This window comes from Acipenser ruthenus, chromosome 3, assembly GCF_902713425.1.
Source record: "Acipenser ruthenus chromosome 3, fAciRut3.2 maternal haplotype, whole genome shotgun sequence".
Taxonomy (NCBI): Eukaryota; Metazoa; Chordata; class Actinopteri; order Acipenseriformes; family Acipenseridae; genus Acipenser; species Acipenser ruthenus.
This window is the reverse complement of record NC_081191.1, coordinates 74,047,950-74,071,321: the sequence shown is the minus strand read 5'-3', so window position 1 is coordinate 74,071,321 and position 23,372 is coordinate 74,047,950. Positions and strand designations below refer to the sequence as shown.

At 36.7% G+C, this 23,372-nt stretch overlaps 1 protein-coding gene across 1 annotated transcript; it reads left to right on the top strand.

Moving 5' to 3' along the window:
* The first annotated feature begins 544 nt into the window (after positions 1-544).
* On the top strand, positions 545-15,649 carry LOC117394669 (ubiquitin-conjugating enzyme E2 variant 2). Its single transcript, XM_033993090.3, has 4 exons — positions 545-677; positions 3,980-4,128; positions 11,300-11,425; positions 14,800-15,649. Exons 1-4 carry the CDS (start codon positions 662-664, stop codon positions 14,944-14,946), a joined length of 438 nt encoding a protein of 145 aa, XP_033848981.1. The 5' UTR covers positions 545-661; the 3' UTR covers positions 14,947-15,649.
* Positions 15,650-23,372: the final 7,723 nt, after the last annotated feature.

The window sequence follows — 23,372 nt, the reverse complement described above, 5'->3', positions numbered from 1 at the left end:
CCCTTCTCCTGTATTTTGCTCAAAACTCTACTGTTAAACCCCCCTCATGTCAGCAAACCTTTAATGTCTGCAGATCATGGCCGGTGTGTGGTTACTACAATCCCAGTCTGTATCTAGCAGGGTTTAGGATCCAGTGAGCCCTGTGACAGGCAGGCATTCAACACACCAAGCAAGTTCAGAGCCACGCACCCCCGGATTGCACCACACATCCCCACCTATTCTGATTTTGTATTGACAGGCTGGCTACAGTGGCACTTATAAAATGGTTCCTAATAATATCTAAAATGTTGAATTCTGTACTTATTGCACTGTTTGCAAAGTAAGTAATGTACAGCGTTGGCTTCAAACGAGCATTTTGTTTCAGTATTTAATTATTAGCAATTCGTTAATATATGTATTGATAAAACGCTCCCATTATCTCTTATGCTAAAATAAATTCATTAATTAATTAATGAATAAATAAATACATGTAGAAATAAATAAATGAATAAATGCATAAATAAATGAATATATAAATACATGGACATTTATCCTCCATAACCTCTCGCATGGTTCCCTCTCAAAGATAAGGAAAGCAGCGCGGCTTCGACGCAGTGGTGACGTACTGCCCAGGTGACCGTGATGTCAGGGACTTGTGTGGTTCTGGATTCGGCTGGACAAGATGGCGGCCTCCACTGGTATGAGTTGTTTCATGATTATTTAAAGAAAGAAAAAAAAAACTAGCTTTAGGAAGGGTTGAGCAGCATTTTCTCTCGCAAAAAAATAAAATAAAAAATGCCGTCAGATTGGGGATTCCTTGGGCAAAGAGGGTTTTATTGCGTGTTTCTTCTATGTCAAACAAGAAAAGATAAGGGTCTTTCAATGCACAGTCACTCATCACGCTGTGAATGAAACGACCGCGGCGACAGAATCGCATGAAAGGGTGCTGTCCAAATTAAATAAATTGATTACAGAGGATAAAAGTACAAGTTGAAATCTAATTCTTATTTTTTGGTTATTTATTTGTGTTCAGTATTTAGGCGCGTTTGGGTGTGCAGTGCTCGTTTTGTTCAGGAAGTAGTTTTTCCTCGGGCCTGGCAAATTCAGTCAGACAAGGGGGGAAAAAAAATACGTATTGGCAAAACAATGTGAATTAGAGGTCTAATACTTATTCACTTGATGTGAAAAATAGTGTTTAAAAAACAGAAGATATGTTGTTTATTCTTCTTTATTTTTTATGTGATTTAAACTCGTTACACAGGAAGTATCGAGGTATTTGTGTGGGTGTGAGACTGCTGTCTTGTGTGCATGTTTATTGCAAGGCAGTCTTCATTTTGTCAGCATTTAACCTATTTTTAATATTATTAAATAATCTTGTAATTCATGACTCGCCCGCGGTTTCACAGCGCTGTTCAAAATCTTTTGTAAACATTATGGTAGCGTTCATTTTTTGTGGTAATGAATGATTAGCAAAACACTACAATATTTTTTAATATTTGTATATTATGCAGTGGCATTTACAAATATTGTATATATTAATGTACAAAACCAAGCATTACTGAAAAATACAGTTGTACAGATTTTATTAAAAAATAAAAAATGTAATAGTCAAACCTGCTCATGCGACCACCTGTCCTAAGTGACCACTTTAAATTCCGCCCAATGATATTTGTGCTTTGTATTAAGCGACCACAATTCTATTACCCAGCAACGGACTTAAACCTGTATTAAGCACCGTTACGCAGGGCTATTGTAAGAAAAATATGGTTTTAAATGGGACGTCCTAAATTCAAAGGAATACGGTAATCATTTTAGCTGTCTTTTAGTAATCAGTAAAACGACACTGTTGTAAAGGAAGAGAGAACGTGGATAAACAAAAGGGCCTCTCTAGATGACAGCATTAAATTTATTAAACTTGTAAAGACAGTAAGTGTAAGAAAAACTGCGGAAAAATTCGTCACTAGAAGAAGACGCAGACAGCATTTTGAAACGGAAAGAACTAGGGCATGAAGTTTTAGGTTTTTATTTTTGTTCACGTGACCGTGTTTTGAGCAGATTCAATATCTTAAACTGTTAATTACTAAACAAAGTCGCTTCTTTTTACCTTAATGTCCTGGTTGACTTGCTAACTCTGTTTCACCTTCATTGTTTGAACACAAGAGCAAGCAATGACATTAATCACTCCCCCCCAGATGCTACTTTAACTTGCATTTCGTTCTCCCACTTGTCTGGGAACTAGGTAGCTTCCACTAATTTATCAGCATGTTCTCATAATTCGGATGTAACGGTTCAAGGAAAATAAACACCGAAAAATTCAGGCCATGCTTATAAGAGTAGTCGAAAAAGATGTTATGCTTGTGCTGGCGTGGGTTTCAGGATGCAGTGGATCAACACGTACCTGAAAGGCAGACACAGGCATTGAAATTTGCAAAGGATTTAAAACATTTTGTGTGACCGGAGACAGGCAAGCATTCACTGCTTTCACAAAATAATTTGTTTTGTAAATGCATTATCTAAACGAATGTTATTACATTTACATACTTCCTTTTGTCCTTCCTTCATTTACATACTTCCTTCTGGCTTTTACAGTGTATGTAAGACATACATAATTACAGAAAAGCATGTCAGAGACAAATAGAAAATTCATAAGCTATGGGCCCTCTTTTAAGAGACCTCTTGTGTTAAGAAACCACTATTAGACTGTCCCTTGTGTGGTCTCTTAATACAGGTTTGACTATCTGTGAAATAGTCTTGCCATTATTATTATTATTATTATTATTATTATTATTATTATTATTATTATTATTATTTATTATTTATTTCTTAGCAGACACCCTTATCCAGGGCGAGTTACAATCGTAAGCAAATACATTTCAAGTATCACAGTACAAGTAATAATACAATTAAGAGCAAGATAAATACAATGACTTTGGTTCAAGCAAGTACAAGTGTGACAAAATACAAATCAATAATACAGCAGATAACAGTGTCAGTGATAGTTACATCAGGATATGATTAAATACAAATTACTACAGATTAAACACTTGGCAGATTACAGTACTCTGAAGTACAGGATTAAATGCAGTAAAATAGTGGGCAGATAAGAGCAAGTAAAGCGCATTTAAGGAAGGGTGATAAGTGACCCAGGGGAAAAGCAGGAGTTCTACAGGTGCTGTCTGAAGAGGTGAGTCTTGAGGAGGCGCCGGAATGTGGTCAGGGACTGGGCAGTCCTGACATCTGTAGGAAGATCATTCCACCACTGCGGAGCGAGGGTGGAGAAGGAGCGGGCTCTGGAGGCAGGGGAGTCTTCTAGTGCAGGCGGAGTGGAGAGGTCGAGTGGGGGTGTAGGGAGAGATGAGGGTCTGGAGGTAGCTGGGTGCAGTCTGGTCAAGGCATCTGTAGACTAGTACAAGAGTCTTGTACTGGATGTGAGCGGTGATCGGGAGCCAGTGGAGTGAGCGGAGTAGTGGAGTTGCGTGGGAGAAGTGAGGCAGAGAGAACACCAGGCGGGCTGCAGAGTTCTGGATGAGCTGGAGCGGATGGGTGGCCAGCCAGGAGGGAGTTGCAGTATTTGGCTGCGATAGTATTTAAAATCATAATCGCATCCCTCAAAATTAGATTATAATAATTAGTATTGTTGGCAAATGTGGTTAACTGTGGAGATAATAGGTGATTAGTACGAAGTACAGGTATGAACGTCACACTGCAAAGAATCTTTGCATTTTGAGTTGTCAGTTGTTCGGGTTTGTAATAACAGTGAATAAAAAAATAAATAAATAAAACTTTTACTGTTAATGTTTTTTAAACTAACACTAAAGGAGTGATTTAATAACAGTAATACTTCCCAATCGAGATAACGTTTCCTGTTGCATTATCTAATTAACCATGAGTTCAAAAATCAGTGTTGTAGTAATACTGTACTGTAATAAACTAAGGCTTCAGTTACAGTATTGATGCATTTTTGCAGTCTTTGCATTACAGGATTTTTTTCTTTCTGCAGGAATTAAAGTTCCTCGTAATTTCTGCTTGTTGGAAGAGCTTGAAGATGGACAGAAAGGAGTAGGTGATGGTACTGTCAGTTGGGGCCTTGAAGATGATGAAGATATGACCCTTACCAGATGGACAGGAATGATCATTGGACCACCAAGGGTAAGCGCACACACACTCACTCATCCTGCCCCGTAAGACTTACAAAGGATTGCTTCCGGGTATGTGAAAAATGCAGAATTATTGAACAGGTAATGCCATACCACAATCCACACAATGAAATAAAATCCAGGCAGTCAAATAGCATCTGTTGAACTTTTTGGACATTGCTGGCCACTGCCACAGACCACATTTTGATAGTTTACTCCTGGAACAGTGCAAAATCCAAAATAGATGTAAAAATTTCCATTTTGTTTTCGGTATAGTGCTATGTTCTTAAAACTGATTTAAGAACCTGAAGAGCAGGTTGATTCAAATACAGTGACCCTGAGATTTATTTGGTATAGAAAATACCAGAACAAATACTGTTTCACTGACACAGATAAATGTTAGTCTGTTAGTTGGCCTTTTCTCAAAATAACACACATTCTGCAGTAGAGTTTTTCGAATTGTCATAACATTATAGCATGCACTGCATCTTGTTGGTTTATAAATCTGTCCCATCCTTGGATTCTTCTGCATGCATGAGTAAAGCAAGAACTGGGTCACATGTAACATGCAGTGCTAGCTCATCTCGCTCAGGTGGTGGTGAAAAACTGGAGTTCCCATAGTCTTGTTAATTTTATACAGAAATATGATTCTTTGGTCTCTGCCTGCAATATTGTCTGCATTTTGCTTGTATTCTCATCCTAAATCTGATACCAAAGATTCTAGTTTGTTTGCTTTCAAAGATGGCTTTAGCTCAAGGGACACCCCACCCAGACCACTCGCTTTCAGATAGTGCTTTTATAATTTGTATTCTATGATTCTCTCACAAACCTTCCATTACCAAGTGGTGTGCAGTAGAAATTGACTTTTTAATTGCCACATTTCTAAGGTTAAAAACAATTCATTGTTTTCAGAAACTAATTTCTAGTTTTGTATGCATTTTAAATTTCACGTTCATTATCAAATGCAGTATTTAATTGCAGTGGTATTTCATGTTTTTTTGTTAAACATTTTGTAACCTATTTTACTGTTCAGGATTTTCACTTTAGCTTACTGTTTAAATATTCATTGATAGATGAAATGGTAGCTGTATTAGTCTAGAGTTGATAGACAAAGAGAAGGAGATGTGATGCCTTTTCATTGGACTAACCTAAACAAAAAAATAATCACAATCTCTTAAGACTTCTAATGCAAGGAAAAAATCTGTGTTGGAAAAACCAACAGGATGAATGGCAGTATAATAAACAATGACAATTGCAAAGTCAAAAAAATTTTGAAAAATGCAAAAATTGTAACAGTAAATAATAATATAGGGAACGATTTTTTTTTTATATATATATATATATATATATATATATATAATCTCATCCAGCAAGGTATTTAAACTAGGAACTGGGGAGGGGATGGAATCTAAAGAGGCATGTCAAATTCAAGTTAAAGTATCCTGCTATTCCTGCTACCTGAGGTGTATGCTACAGTAACCTTTGTCAAATTCCTATTACCCCTGCTCAATAACATGCTCTTGATTGGACCAATTTACACGTAGGTTTATTTAATGTCAGGTCTCTGTCTAATAAGACTCAGTTAATCAGTGATTTTTATTCAGGATTACAAAATTTGATATTCTGTCTTTAACTGAAAGTTGGCTTGGACAGAATGACAATATTTCCCTGATTGAGGCTTCTCTACCTAGCTATTTTCTTTTTCCAGAAAGCTCTACGTAATGGGGAGGTGGACTTGCTACTGTTTTCCATTGTTAACTTAGAATCAAACAGGAAATTGTTGAAGGTTATTCATCTTTTGAAGTTTTAACCTTGACATTAAAGAGTCCATTATCTGTTCATATTGTAATATTTATCGACCACCTAAGTCAAACCCGCTATTTCTGACTGAATATGGGGATCTACTATCTATATTGACAGTCGAATGTGAAAGGATTCTTTTACTGGGTGATTTGTAACCTTCATGTTGACATTGATTCTGATTCTAACTCCTTGGAATTCTCGAGGCTACTGGATTCCTTAGATTATATCCTGCATGTCAAAGGCATAATCGTGGCCATACTTTAGATCGGGTAATTTCTCGTGGTTTAGCTGTTAAGAATGTCATAACCCTAGCTCTTACTATTTATGATCATCTTGCCATTCTTTTTGAGGTGAATCTGCCAATATCTACAGTGTGGACCGTACATTTAAATACCGGGTAATTAATTAAGCTTTCTGATGTATTGATCTCATTACCACTCACTGAGTCCTCATCAGTAGATGAGCTGGGTAATACCTACACTACCATCTTGACTGGTATCTTAGAAACTCTAGAGCCAATCAAAACTTGGCGTCTTTTTAAAAAGAGCTCACCGTGGTTTAATGATACAACTTGTAAGATTAAATTTGAGGGTCGTAACTAGGAAATCTAAACTGCACATTCATTACATCACATGGATGGACCACCTGGTTAAATATAGGAAGCAGGGTTCTCCCCAGGCCTTTTCAGCCGGACGGGCCACCCGGTAAAGTGGCTGTGGTCGCCCGGCTGAAAAAACCTGATCCGCCCGTCTTGCAGATGCTGCTGTGCCTTTATCAATAAAGATTGATTGCGCTTCTTGCAGACTAGATCAGTTGCGCATTGCTGGATGAAAAAAATCTTGGAACCACAAGACAGCTGTGTTACGTCTTGACACAACATTTAACCAATCAGAAAGTTGAAGGGGTGGGTTTTGTGTGTTAAGCACTTCGAGAGGCTAAAATGTTAAAAATGACTGCTAAAAATGACTTTCAAAAATTACCTTGATTGTGACAGACCTCTCCTTAAGGTTTAATGTAAAATTAGTTTATAACTCCTTAGTGTGTAGATTGGATAATGGTTACTATGGTGTTTAAAGTTTTAAAGCATTGTGAAATAATGAACTAATGCAGTATTTTGAATTGAAACTGCTCCATAAAACTGATCTGATGCTGACACTTGTGCTGCAATGCTACAGCTTGCCAAAATTTCCAACTGGTACCAGCCTTCTCATTTCTAGCTGGCTAAATTGCCATCTACTTTCCCAGATGATCCGCCTAAAACAGTTATTTCAAAAAGAAAAAAAAAAATTATATACTTGATATTTATGTAATGGACTTTTACTTTTCAAGCTACATTGTTCAAGTAAAGGCCAATACATTATTTATTGTTATTTGTATTTATTTTAATCAAGCAACAGTTAACAGAATTTAAAAAAAAAATAAAGAAAAAAAAATAAAGAAAAAATACAACTTACTGCAGAAATCACATTAATGTTTACAGAAAAAGCAACAAACTTCTGAAAACTGTAAAATCAACAGTGTTCGAACATTGTTATTTCTAACATTACCACTTGTTCAGTTTTCTTTGTTCAAATCATTGTAACCTGTTCATAATTTGCTGCAATATTATTTATGCTGGTTTTATATTCTTTAAAACATATTACAATTATTACAATATTCTGAGCGTTGGTTATTACTGAACTACTTTTGTTTTTAACTGTAATATATTCTTTCAACAATAATAGTTATTTGTATAACAGTTTCTCTGTTCATACAAAATCCAGTTGAAGCCGGTTTTAAGACATCCTAGCCTTTTGCCAATTTTTTGGTGTTGATTAATATGAGACGTGAAGTAATAAAAATAACAAAAGAAGCTACTTTTTCACATAAAACAAATATGTGAAAACAAGGCCTTATGATAAGAGCCTGCTGAGTTTGACTCCTTCCAGCAGGTGCTTTCATAGCATGTACACAACATCTATACATTGTTTTCTACTGAGCATACAGATCTTTTTGAAAGGAACATATACAGTATTATAATTATTGACAGAGTATATCATATTATTTCAATCAACACAGGTTAGTTTAAATCATCCAATAACTCAGCACATTCCCAACAGGATTCGAACTCTGCGCCAGCTCAGCTTGGACTGGTTCTAAAACACATTACAGTCATTACAATATTTGTTGCAGTTTCACAAATGTTTAATTTGTATCCTAAAGATCAGCCTGCTTCCAGTAGCTGTGACAGTCTTAGGTCAGTTTCTGCTCTCAGTGAGTCTGTTTCTGCTCACAGGTGTGGGTGACAGTCTTTAAAAGCCTGATACCTGCAAAAACTTAAATCTTGTTAGCTGGGCTCCCATCTCTACATTCTCATTCCCATCATCAGTGGGAAGACTTCAAATAAATGAAACTGTTTCTGTGAAAGAGTCAGACATCTCTGTCGCATATACCTTTCACTCAAAAAAGGTGTTTGCATTTTGTACAAGGGACGGGTTTTAGGGTCACTCCGTGACAGCATTTTTATAAATGTATGTATTTATTAACGCAAATTCTTGGACTCTGTAGTTAATGGGAAACGGCGACATGGGAAGGTATGTATACTCAGAATCTTGGAAGACCTAAAAATAAATGTTGGTTCCAAGAATATTTTTTAGAAGCAATGTGTTTTTTTGGTATAAAATGCAAAAGAAAAAATGGAATACATGAAAAATAGAAAACAAAATGGCTTACCTTTCCTGTATTTAAAACAAAAACAAAGAACTGGATTTAAATTTACTACCAATTAATACTGCTTGTCTTATGTCTTTTTTAAATTAGAAATTGCTTCACATTTCTCTTCTGGCTCATTTGGTATTATGGTATCTATGTAATGTGACTGTTTGTTTGTTTTTGTGCCTCATGTAATTTCTCTGTTATTGATATCTGGTTCTGTCTTTCTTTCACCACTTTTTTTTCTGTGTGAAATTATTGCAAAACCAAATGGAGTTTGCTTACTTTGAAATTTACTGTGTGCTAGACATGTTTGTGGTTTTAAAATTCTAATATAAATGTGTTATTTTGTAATTACTTTTCACACCTAAAATAAAAAAAAAATAACAAAGTTACACTTATTTTGAATTGTGTCCCTATTTAGGCCCAGGATAAGCAGTTTTAGACCTCTGCAAAACCCTGAAATTCGTTTTCGGTGGAGGGCGTTGCCACCTGCACCCGCGCTGGGAGCGGACCCCCATAACCCCCACTGCCTTATACTTAGGATTTCTAGCCTACTTTTAAATGAAAACAAAGAGACTGTGGTACTGAGCTTGGAAGCTGTGAAACTGCCGGGCAGTTCTAGTTGTAAAATGTACAGTTCTCTGCTTGTAAAAGCAGCAAGCTACAACCATCTTAAAACCATAATCTAGATGGCTGCAATGTAGCTCCAAATTCAGTTTGGCAAGTTAGAAATACAAAAAAAGACTTTGTCAAAACATTCTTCATGCTATTTATGATGTCAAGCTAGTACGCGGCGATCTGATTCAAACATTCAAAATCCTAAAAGGTATAGACAATGTCGACCCAGGGGACTTATTTGACCTGAAAAAAGAAACAAGGACCAGGGGTCACAAATGGAGATTAGATAAAGGGGCATTCAGAACAGAAAATAGGAGGCACTTTTTTACACAGAGAATTGTGTGGGTCTGGAACCCTCCCCAGTAATGTTGTTGAAGCTGACACCCTGGGATCCTTCAAGAAGCTGCTTGATGAGATTCTGGGATCAATAAGCTACTAACAACCAAACGAGCAAGATGGGCTGAATCGCCTCCTCTCGTTTGTAAACTTTCTTATGTTCTTATTTACAGTTATCTGAAATTTGTTTCAGTTTGTATACCACAATGGTTTGTAGATGTGTAAAAATGTAGATGTGACAGATTGTTGGACAGCGACCCTCCATATACCTTTAGTAACTTGTGTGCTAAAGAATGTCCTTACAAGTGTTAAAATTGGATTATGCAGATTCATTCAAAATTGACAAATGTTCTATTGCCAGGGACATGCATCTCCAGTGGGTGACGAGCATACGTTTTTAATGTTGCATTTTAGGCCAAGCCATTTATTAGAGGTCTGCGAATTGGTATGCTTTGTTTTCTATTTGAAAGCTCTGATCACACCCAAGTTTCTTCCATATCCAGAATTGTGACTTAAAAACATTTTCTTTTGTGGAAGTGATTTTGTATGAAATTACTCGACAGCCTATCGATTCTATTAGGCATTCCTGTAAGGGGAGCTTGTATGAGTTTCAAACCAACCACTGCAGCATCTCCTGCTGCATATAGGCCTATTTAAGCCAGAAGAAACATTAAACCCTTTTGTGACAGTTTTTTTGCAAAGCTGTCCCCACCTCAGTGTCAAAGTCGCATATCTCAAACTGTTTGAGTTAGTGACTTCATATTTTCAGGGTTATATAAATCTTACCCCTGTTTCAAACTGATGCTCCAGTGGCGTGCCGAACTGAGTTCAAGCACAAAATATTTACTATGTCCCCATTAAGTAGATGAGTAGAGCAGTGTCTGAAACAATTAAGTACGCCTTGACGCTAGCGAACCTTCCTCTGCCGCTCGGAGCGCCTCTGGTGCGCCTTGGTTTCATACGGTGCTCCTGCAGTGAACTGTACTTAATGCTAATGTACTCAAATGATGTGCTGAAGAGTATCGTGTGTTCCACAATGCTACACTGATCACCTGTTACCGTCAGAATCAATCATGGTAGCACCCACAGAGGAGCAACCTGTTCTGAGTCTCACATCAATTGGGTCATGGAATATAGTGAAGTGCAGCTCTAACACGTACTTCTTTTCAATTCAGTTTGGCACGCCGCTAGAGCATCAGTTTGAAACGTGTGTTAGACGCATGTTGTGTTGCCCATGTCATTGACCTCTGACCTAATATGGCTGCCATATTGATGTTATGTGACGTGAAATTACAGCTGCATGGAAAGAGCTGTATTTGATTTTCTTACTTGAGTTCTATTACCAGTGTTGCCCATTAAAATGAACCCTTTCACTGTTGCATTGCTTTAACCTCTGACCATGTCAATGATACAGACAAGGTGCTTTGTTGGTTCACAGTTCTATTCTCTCAATAATGTTCTATTATAGGTGGTGTCCAGTGAACATTAACCTTTTCACTGCCACATTGTTTAAGCTCTGAACTTCTCTCCAAATTACTTCATGTTTAAGAACCATTTGATCTGATCTTGCATGCATTTACACTACCGGGGATGCTTTTGTTTTTGTTCACAAAACTTCAATTTCTAGTGTTAATCTTTTAATTTTTTCTAATGTTTAGATAAAAAGAGAGATATGTGTTTCAATAATTCTTTTTATTTGTATAATATATGTATGTTTTTTTTTTTTCCCATAGACTAACTATGAAAACAGAATATACAGTCTCAAAGTAGAGTGTGGACCTAAATATCCAGAAGTACCACCAACTCTTAGATTTGTAACAAAAATTAGTATGAATGGAGTAAATAATTCCAATGGAATGGTAAGTATATTTTATTATTTGTTTATTTTTTTAATCTTCAAAGGTACTTATTCAGCTGGAACTTCCATACTACAACTTGCAGCTTGACAAGCGCTGCCCACTAAGAAAAGGCACAGATCTAAACAGGTTTTAAAAAATCTGCAGATACTGATTCTGATAATAGGATTTCTTTAAACATAAAACAAATATGTTACATTCTGTCAAACTGGTAAGCCCACCTCAGTTTGAGAGGAAAAAAAATCAAATACAGATGCATTTACAAAGATACAACCTCAGTTAAGCGTATGAGCCATTTATACAAAGGCATTCTCCACTCTGCAATGAAATGCTACAAACTCGTCAAGGCATATTTGTAAAGCATATTTTATATTGGTAAATTACCATTCCTGTAACCACAACAAATTATCTCTCAAGCCACTTTCACATTGGCATGCTCTACCTGGACCCTGTATTATGTGGGTCAGCTACGCGAAACCTAAATGTTTATTTCATTAACGTCAGTTTTAAAACCCTATCCATTGTTCTATATGGCGTGGTTTCCATGGAAAAATATTCTCACCTTTTTCTCACGCTGTTTAGTAGTATCTGTATGCATAACGCCCAACTCCTAATTTCCAAAGAGTCATTAAAGGCAACATAACGTACAGATTACAGTGAATACATAGATTATGCTCTCATTGGACAACTGTAAAATATAATTAAATGTTTATATTAAATAACATCATGTTAAATACATTACATGCCTCCCAGTCCTAATATACGTTCTGCTATGGGAAGCCTTATAAAAAATACAGTACAGAGTAGACAGTAAATCATTCAATGTCATTAACGAAGTTGCGTTAAAACTACTTTTTAACCCTGTTTTTTTCTGTCAGGAGCTTGTAATTTTAGAGCAATAAAAATGAGTTATTTAATATTTATTTATAGTATTACACAGATGCGATATGATTTCATTGGATGACAAGATACTTTCTCAGCGACATGACCATACATACCTGAAGCGACAGATTTGAAAACTGGGAGATCTATTCAATTCTAAAAAAATGCTATTGACAAATTTATGATCAAGACCGATGCATATTTGACAGCATAATGTGGAAATTTGGTGTCTTCTTCAATGGAGTTTCAACATATATGACAATAAATCATACATACCAGGTTTATCCAGTTCCTTTGATGTGGACTCCCATATATTATCTTTCATCTCTGTGCTTTTGTAATTGCGATAGGCTTTGTCATAAAGCTCTTGGTATTTTTCAGCGGCAAATATTTTTTCCTTCATCATTTTAGATACTGCTTCTCCCTGGTGGACACCATGGATTGAAGCTGTTCCATAATTGCTCAATTCTCTAGTTGTCGTGCGAAGAAATACGATTCAATCCTATGTGTTTTGTATTGCCCCTGCGTCGCCTGTTGTGACACCTGTCTCTCTCTCTCTCTCTCTCTCTCTCGTGTTTGCCTGCACGTGTATGCACAAAAAAAGACACATTTGTAAATGTTTTATTGCTGTTTTCACCTATATTAGTAACTAGATTGTTAATAATTAACAATTTCCAAACACAAGTAATTCTATTTATATCTTGAACACAATTTACGACAATTTTAAACAACAATCTTACAAGAACACTATCTCAATAAAGAACAGTGACATGCATCAGAACAGATAACATTTTACGTTACAAGTCAGTAATACTTTCGGTACCCACAAAGCTGAGATACAACAACAAAAGACAGCCGTCTATAGCCTATACTTACCGTCAGCTGGGAATCGTGATCCCGATTCCGTTTCACATTAGTTTTAATACGTTTGATGTACCTGTTTTATAGCTATTGAAAGCACAGACTTTCTTGCGTGAGACACAGGTGATGAATCCATCCTCAGCATGTCAGTTTTCATTGGCAAGTAATCTGAATGTTTTCCAAATTGACTTGCCTTTCTTATTTTCCTTTATACTATATTCAGAAAATATAGGCTGCCAGTAGATTGATATAATAAAAAGGTACATTGATCATTTAACTATTCAAATGTGCATATATCTGGTAATTTTGAAATCGGGACACTCGGAGCAATTCAAGACTAATGTATTTTTACCTGTGGAACTAAAGCGGTCAATATTCCGCCATCTTGTGACAAGTTACATGACAAGCTACGTCACTTAAACCTGCTTCACCATTGGTTGACACCCTTATGACTAATCGGTCTCAGTCAGTCTTGGTCGGCAACCACCGCACACAGACAGACTGATCACATTTGAACGAAACTGCGTCTGAAAAAGATTTAATTATGCAACGAGTTGAAAACTGCAAAGTTCATGAACAGCACGGAGCAGAACTCTCCATAGAGGCAGAATTGCCAGACACCTGCTTCACCCACCCTAGGATTAGTAGTCAAATTCTTCAGATAGAAACATTGTGATGACAAAAAAAATATTTTGTTAGTGCCGAAAATAAAATTAAAGTGACCAAAACATTTTATTCTGGGGCCGGTTGCACTAAAAAGGTCTTGACAAGTCTCAGACTCCAGTTAAACTGGTCTAAGGTAAGACCTTGTGATTAGACTGTTGCACAAAGCAAAGCCTTAAAAAATGGACACAGTGTTACCATGGATTACAAATTACAGTGATCTGACTGGAAAACTACAAAGCATGATGGTTGATTTAAATGTAATGTGGCCAGTGAAATAAATACGTTTTATTGCCAACACTGTTCTAATCTTTATTGGTCTAAACTTCCAACCATTTTCATTTGTACTAGGATGGGATCATGTACAACCCCAGAGCTTAGGCCCCCAGACCCCTGGCCAAAAGATTTGTTTTGCAGGAGTTTGTCAAAATGATCATTGGCCACTTTCACCCATGTAGAAATTTGACGTTCCTGATGCCATGGCTGTTTTCAGGCTTTTTTTTTATTTTATTTTTTTTATTGTATTTTATCATCCCATGTTTTGATGGAATAGAATTGATAAAAAGCAGGGCATTTTTAGTTTGATTACAGATTATGAACAGTGACCATTAAGAGTGATTCCCAGCTCCATCTGACCCATAGGGAGCATAGGCTTTTGCTGGGTTTGTCTGCCGCTACCAATGTTAATTTACAGGTTTGGATTAATCCTTAGATACCTCCAGGCTGCAGTGGAGGTATTCCTTTGGAGACCTTGAAATGAACAGCCAGGTTTGCAATGCCAGTGCTAAGACCGTTTTCAGTTACAGTACCAAAGTAAATCAAATCGGCCAACTATGTTATCTCATTTAGATGATGGTACGTTAGATTAAATCAATAATCTAATTTCTAAAATAGCCAAGAAAACAATACTTCATGCAATGTTTGTTTCACGTTGAATTGTTTGTTTATTTTTTATTTTTTTTATATTACAGGTGGATTCACGTAGCATACCAGTTCTAGCTAAATGGCAAAACTCCTATAGTATTAAAGTTGTACTTCAAGAGCTAAGGCGTCTAATGATGTCCAAAGAGAATATGAAGCTTCCGCAGCCACCTGAAGGACAGACATACAGCAATTAATTCTAATAGATTGTTATAACCCTCTGTCTTAAAACCTTCTTCTCCTAAAATGACATGTACATTTTCACAATGCTTACCACCCACACACAATTTCATCTGGAGGTGCAGGAGTGGGACATCTGAAATAGTGAAATAAAGTGTTTGCCTTTATGTGAGGCATAGTTTAAAATTAAAAATTAAAACGGCACAAATTTTATTTTTATTTTTTCTTTAATCAAGGCACTGTTTGTGGAACATAAGCTTGAAGTATGTTGTATGTGAAAACTTAAGTCAGGCTTTTACTAGGAGAAAAGTATGACATGAAAGTTAAGGTCATTGCTGAGCTATATATATTAAGTTAAAAAATACTGGTAAGAAACAGAAATAGGATGTGTAATATATAATGGCATGCTTAAAAAAAAACATCTTAAGAAAATAGAGCTGCAAAATTTAAAAAAAAAAAAAATGTTGGTGAAAACTAGCAGGTACACTGAAATATGTTGCTGATTTTGTTAATGAATATTAGAAGTGTGGGTGTAGACTACTAGTAGTGTCACAGTGTTTTAAGGGTTGTTTTTGATACCTTTATTCATGACCATTAATTTCTGTAAAGCAGCTCTTGTGTGACATGTAATAGACATTGCAAATATTTGTTTACAGTCTTTGTTCTACTAAAACTTGCATTTAACTTTTTGTGAAAAAAGTAATAAAGACAATAGGTGTATGGAATTGTGATTTTTCTGAGATGCAAGTATGGATGTTCTTTTTGACACTTCTCATTCAGATTCAGAGCATACCTTTTTTATACATTTCTGAAAGACTTGTAGACCAGGAAGATTTTGTTGCAATTGTAATGCATCCAGCTTCAAGTTCAGCTGCATGCAGTATTGTCATTGATGTAGTGAAAATGTGGAAGTTGAACCTACAATTGCCAGACTGCCACATTTCCCCTAGTATATTGACTCCCAGAGATCAAACATAATAAGTGAAATATATACCAGTAAATGCGTTATTCTGGCTCTGTTATGAAATGTAAGATTCTAATGATACACATTTTACTTATGTGCCGTTCAGATTTTTTTTTTCTTCTTTTTCCACACAATTATTTGTTTTTTAATCTTGTGTATTGTAACAAAAATAAAGCAAATTCTGACATGTGGAAAATGTGTCAAGAAATGTAAAATACAATTACAAGTACAATTTGAGGATTGTGATCACGTGAAGTGAAAATGGGATGTCTGTGTGGTAGCTGAATTAACACAATATTGCCCCACCCCCATTGTGATTTGCCCTGATTTTAGGGGAATACAGGAAGATCTAGTATTTTACTATCAGATATTTTAGTAAAACACAAATGTTTTTGAGATAGAGAATGTGTGGGTTTGCTGGAATGTATCACTGGTCTACAATTCCTAAGTTGTGTTGCTGAAATGTAGGATTTAGATAAATATTTAAATCAATAGTTTTATGTAGCGCCTTTCATAGTGGACCACCATCACAAAGTGCTTTACAAGATAGTGAGGAACAATGCATAATACATTAAATACAGTGAAATACAAACAGTAAAAAAAAAATACAAATACATTAAATACAAGGCTAGGATGTGCATTCTAAACATTGTGGAAGTGTGTGTCCTACAGAATCATGAGAAAAACCTCAAATAGCAATTTAGACAGCAGCTTATAACAGATATTGGGCTTAAAGAGCATTGAACGCAAGAGAGAACAAGTGGGTTTTGAGAGTTGATTTGAAACGAGTGACTGGGAGCTACACGCACTAAAGCTGGGAGAGAGTTCCAGAGATTCAGGGCCAAGAAGCTAAAAGAGCGCTCACCGAGTGTGGTGCACTTTTGCTTGGGTGTAACAAGCAAGCCAGAGTCAGAGTACCTCAGGTTGCATGCAGGGACATAGCGGGTCAGCAGGTTGGAGAGATACTCGGGACCTCTGTGATGAAGGGCCTTGTAGGCAAGCAGGAGAATTTTGAAAGTAATCCTGAACTTTACAGGTAGCCAGTGCAGCTGGGCAAGATGGGGTAATGTGATCATGTTTTTTACATCTGGTAAGGATCCTAGCAGCAGCATTTTGAACCAGCTGCAATCAGTTTATGGCGCCTGACGGAAGACCACCATAGAGTTGCAGTAGTCGAGTCAAGAGGAGATCAGTGCATGATAGAGTATCTGCATCCGGGAGGGAAAGGTAGGGACGGACCTTTAAGATGTTTCGGAGGTGGTAGAAGGAGGATTTGACTACGGAGGAGATTTGGGCAGCAAAGGAGAGGTTACTATCTAGAAGTACGCCAAGGCTTCGTACAAGGTTCAAGGCAGCAATATTGAGATTCTTGAGTTGAGTTTTGGCTTCTACTAGAAGTTCAGATTTGTTGGTGTTGAGCTGAAGAAAATTGGCAGACATCCAGGCCTCAATGTCTTGGATGCAAGCTGACAGCCGGACCATGGCAGAGGGACATCCAGGGTCTAGTTATAGGTAGAGCTGGGTGTCATTTGCATAAGGCTATGTAGGGGAGTCAAGGTGGTCAAGTACTATACTGGGTTTGTGGTAGGAGAGTGTAGAATAAATAGATGATGGTAATAAAAAATGCCCATAGGAGACAGTTGATTTGCAGATCTATGGAAAGCTAGATCTTGGAAACCTCTTTCCTCTTGTGAATTAAACCACGCAGCAACATTTATTAGGAGACACTTCCTTGCAGGACTTACGGCTGGTTTCACAAATCAGATAGTTAAGGACTTGCTTGCCAAAGGTAAGATTAGGTAGTCCTAATTGGGTCTGAGAAGTCAGTCTTTAGGGACATGTACTTGCACTAACTGCTTCAAATCTTCATTTTTCTACAATAAATTAATGTTGATTTTCAGAAGCAATTGGAGAATTAATCAAGAGTAACAATGTCGGTTCAGTAGGATTATCACCCTAATTTCGTATCTCTGACAAAAAAAAAAAAAAAAAAAAACTGGATTTATTTTTATTTTTTTCATTCTGTGAATTAGAAAGATTCCTTAATCTTTAAATTTTAATTTTTTATAAAACAAATTTACATTGCAAATATTTCTTCTTGTCAAACCCATTATCATGGTAATGTAATGTTTAATCTCTTTGTCTCCATATTTTAATTTTGGGAGTCCAGGTATTATCTAAAAATGATACAATTTAAGATATGAATAGCTTCACTTTCTGTAGTCCGTTTTTTGTCAAATAAAACAGTACACCACTTCTGATTTGTTTATTTATTTATTTGTTTGCATATATTTGGAAATCCATAACGATCTTTAAAAGCTACAGTACCCTGTTCAGAAAAACACTTCATTACATTTTATTTTTTTTTAAATATGTGCACTCAACATTTCAAAAAAGATCTCTGTATGGGCACAAGTTTCTTCCAGTTTGAAATTTGCATTCATTGTGACTTCAGATGAAGAAAAGCCATGTACTGGTGAGTTTGTAAAAGGTAAAACATCTTATATCTTTTTTTTATTTACTTTCCAAAATTTTAGTTTTTACTTTGTAGAAATCTCTGACTATATAACACCTTTCAGAATTCTCTAACCCCATACAAGCAATAGAAAGCTGTATCATGTTAAACAATACATGCAACAAGAGAAAGGTCACAAGTTTTGACAAGCACTTTTTGATGTTCATACTTGTCACATTTTAATACCTGAATCAAAAATAATATAAAAATACAGAATACCCAAAAAGTCACTGTCAATCTAACAAAATAAAAGCTTTGTGTTTTCGACGCAGTTGTCCACCAAACAAACCTGTCATGAATGTGGACCCTAAAACAAGACATTCATACAAAACTCCATGGTGAGAGCCTCACGCAGAAACCAACTGGCCTTTAATACATGTGTTCTATGCAAGGTGGTGTGACGGATCCAGTTAAAATATATCATCCATTAAAGTACTTAATTTTGTTTTACAAAATACGAAAAACATTTACAAGAGTCGTAGGGAGGTCAGCAAGGGTCAAGCTTGTTATCCTTAATAAGACCTCATTAATAAAACCTCATCTAGAATATTATGTTCAGTTCTGGTCACCTCGCTACAAAAAGTATATTGCTGCTCTAGAAAGAGTACAAAGAACAGCAACCAGAATTATTCCTGGTTTAAAAGGCATGTCATATGCAGACAGGCTAAAATAATTGAATCTATTCAGTCTTCAACAAAGAAGACTATGCGGTGATCTGATTCAAACATTCAAAATTCTAAAAGGTATTGATAATGTCGACCCAGGGGACTTTTTCGACCTGAAAAGAGAAACAAGGACCAGGGGTCACAAATGGACATTAGATAAAAGGGTATTTAGAACGGAAAATAGGGGCACTTTTTTATGCAGAGAATTGTGGGAGTCTGGAACCAACTCCCCAGTAATGTTTAAACTGACACCCTGGGATACTTCAGGAAGCTGCTTAATGAGTTGGCGTTTGAGATTCTTGTGGAGCTAAGTAAAGTCCTTTTTTCTGTGTAGATGAGTTGTTGTGCATAAAAGACACAACCTAATTGCTTGCTGTTTATTTTGTGACTTTAGACCTATATTTTAGGAGCTGCATTCTGGCCAAATCGACTCGTGGTGTTATTTATTGGAAATTCAGACGTGCTCAGTGCCTCCTTCTCGAGCAGCTGTGATTGTTTTTATTTTCTTTTATTGATATTATTAAATTTTGATTGTTGACATTTCAACAGTTTTTTTTTCTTTGTATTTTAGTAATGAATAAAGATTATTTTATATTGTTTTATAAATTATGTTGTAACCCTTTTCCCTCTCTCCCTCCAGTGTCGAGTCTGGCATTGCCGCACATCTGTACCACTACCAGCCACGTCCAACGCTTGGGTTTTATGTGTGTTTATTTAGTGGTTTGCTCACATTTTATTTTGATTCTGCGTGTTTGCTTTGTTTTAAATAGATATTGTAACGATATATGCATTGGTGTTGTACTGTATTCCTGTGTATGCGTGTTTACGTGCTGTGTGTGTCTTATGTCGTTCCCGTTGTTTGTAAACGTGTTCCCTTCCCCCTCTGTATTTCCCGCCGTTGTTTAACTCTGTCTCTGTTGCTGTATGACCCTAACCTGCGCGCGGGGGGCATGTTCTTTGTCTCCCCTGTGATTGGCCCTTCCCGCTGTATCAGTCGTGTAGTCGGTGGTCTATGTCTCCCCTGTGATTGGTCCCGTCTGAAAGTCAGCGTGTGTTCACGTGTTAGGTATGTTCCCATTGGCCCGAAGTGTGTAGCTGAGGACCAATGGGATGTTTGAAGTTTTGAATAGCGTGGGGGGCGGGGGGGGTTTACACAGACCCGATCGTGGTAGGTCTTCGTTTTTCAATTATCACGTGATAGGGTGTGCACCTTCAGTGTCAACTGTCACGTGGTATGGGGTGTAACGCCTACAGTGATGACGTATTTACCACAGAGACGGTCCTCCCACTGAGACGGCGCCTTAGAGCACACCTCTGTCCTGCAGTTAAACACGCTTGGAAAAACGTAGCATCATGTTACGCATGCTGCATGCTGACGGTTCATTGTTTGTGTTCGCAGTTCAGGTTCTGGAATACTGAATGGATACACTCTTGCATAACTGTGACAGTGATTAATGTACCTTCGATAGCTCAGTTGGTAGAGCGGAGGACTGTAGAGAAAAACCATGGGCATCCTTAGGTCGCTGGTTCATAATCCGACTCAAAGGACGTTTTTTTTATTATTATTATTAAATATCAACACATTTAGGACATTTATCTAGTTCTAACAGTCTGTTCATTAAGAAGAAAAACGTGCATGTTGGAATGTGAACGACAATACAGGGTTTATTTGGGGTAGACAAGCACAGGTGCACAAGAGAAACCAGTCATTTATTTAAAACTCATGCATGAAATGGAGGATAAATAAATATAGAAATACATCCATGTCTGTATATTTATTCATGTGTTCTAAAATGTATTTACTTATGTCGACATTAATTTATGTATATATTAATGTATTTATTTTTTGATTGATTGATTGATTTCAAAATTTCCTGCATGATTCCTATTGTAAATCCTTTTGGATGTGCAGGAATTGTGCACTCCAGGAATCATGACAGTTCTACAAGACACACATGCAGGTATTAACCTGATTATCTAGGATTTATTTAAAAATGTATAGACATGGACAATAAAAACAATTAATAAGCAAGAGAGACTTGCATGCTAGTATTCATTTTTCTCTTGCAAAAGTAGGCTACTATACTGAAAGTGTACTGGGGCAAAGTAGGATACTATTAGTATACTATTTTTGGACCAAGTATGCTACTTTTTTCTTTTGTAGCATGTAATTAAAAACTTGAAGAATCCACTTATAAATAATGTAAACAAACAGTAAAAGTGACCTGCAGCGTTCCCCTTTACATAGCCTACAATACACATTTGATTGCATTAAGCTGAACTTACTACAAAGATTATTGAAAATGAATAGTAATGTTTTATTCACACAATTACAATAAACAACTAAGCAGACAGTACTAAACTTTGCAGTGTTTTTTTGGCATTGATGATATTATATACCTCCTAAAAAGCATGACATTTTGAATATGTAATACAAAGACTAATGTTCAGGTAACAATTAGTGAGTACTGTGCACAAAAGCCCACAGGAAATCAATGATATATATGATTGAAATACTGTGCACTAAAACCATGAAAAGAAAATACATTGCAGTGACAGTTTTAATTGTGAACATATAGTAATACTATAGTATATGTTTCTAAACTTTCTACTATAAAAAGAAATGACACATTATGGTGAATATAAATTATAAAAAAGACATGTGAAAAGCACATTTTCTTTATAGTTTATAAGCCAAATGTTTTCCATGACGAAGTGAAAACAGAAAAGTTCTTCAGTTTCTAGCAACACCACAACAACAATGACAGGGTCCTGAGTTATATATATATATATATATATATATATATATACAGACGTGCTCAAATTTGTTGGTACCCTTACAGCTCATTGAAATAATGCTTCATTCCTCCTGAAAAGTGATGAAATTAAAAGCTATTTTATCATGTATACTTGCATGCCTTTGGTATGTCATAGAATAAAGCAAAGAAGCTATGAAAAGAGATGAATTATTGCTGATTCTACAAAGATATTCTAAAATGGCCTGGACACATTTGTTGGTACCCCTTAGAAAAGATCATAAATAATTGGATTATAGTGATATTTCAAACTAATTAGTTTCTTTAATTAGTATCACACATGTCTCCAATCTTGTAATCAGTCATTCAGCCTATTTAAATGGAGAAAAGTAGTCACTGTGCTGTTTGGTGTCATTGTGTGCAGCACACTGAACATGGACCAGAGAAAGCAAAGGAGAGAGTTGTCTGAGGAGATCAGAAAGAAAATAATAGACAAGCATGGTAAAGGTAAAGGCTACAAGACCATCTCCAAGCAGCTTGATGTTCCTGTGACAACAGTTGCAAATATTATTAAGAAGTTTAAGGTCCATGGAACTGTAGCCAACCTCCCTGGGCGCGGCCGCAAGAGGAAAATTGACCCCAGATTGAACAGAAGGATAGTGCGAATGGTAGAAAAAGAACCAAGGATAACTGCCAAAGAGATACAAGCTGAACTCCAAGGTGAAGGTACGTCAGTTTCTGATCGCACCATCCGTCGCTTTTTGAGCGAAAGTGGGCTCCATGGAAGAAGACCCAGGAGGACTCCACTTTTGACAGAAAAACATAAAAAAGCCAGACTGGAATTTGCTAAAATGCATATTGACAAGCCACAATCTTTCTGGGAGAATGTCCTTTGGACAGATGAGTCAAAACTGGAGCTTTTTGGCAAGTCACATCAGCTCTATGTTCACAGACGAAAAAATGAAGCTTTCAAAGAAAAGAACACCATACCTACAGTGAAACATGGAGGAGGCTCGGTTATGTTTTGGGGCTGCTTTGCTGCACCTGGCACAGGGTGCCTTGAATCTGTGCAGGGCACAATGAAATCTCAAGACTATCAAGGCATTCTGGAGCGAAACGTACTGCCCAGTGTCAGAAAGCTCTGTCTCAGTCGCAGGTCATGGGTCCTCCAACAGGATAATGACCCAAAACACACAGCTAAAAGCACCCAAGAAAGGATAAGAACAAAACATTGGACTATTCTGAAGTGGCCTTCTATGAGTCCTGATCTGAATCCTATCGAACATCTATGGAAAGAGCTGAAACTTGCAGTCTGGAGAAGGCACCCATCAAACCTGAGACAGCTGGAGCAGTTTGCTCAGGAAGAGTGGGCCAAACTACCTGTTAACAGGTGCAGAAGTCTCATTGAGAGCTACAGAAAATGTTTGATTGCAGTGATTGCCTCTAAAGGTTGTGCAACAAAATATTAGGTTAGCGGTCCCATCATTTTTGTCCATGCCATTTTCATTTGTTTTATTATTTACAATATTATGTTGAATAAAAA

Coding starts and splice junctions, on each gene's coding strand:
- LOC117394669 (XM_033993090.3), top strand. Junction 4,129..11,299: donor TGATCATTGGACCACCAAGG/GTAAGCGCACAC, acceptor TTTTTCCCATAG/ACTAACTATGAAAACAGAAT. Junction 11,426..14,799: donor TAAATAATTCCAATGGAATG/GTAAGTATATTT, acceptor TTTATATTACAG/GTGGATTCACGTAGCATACC.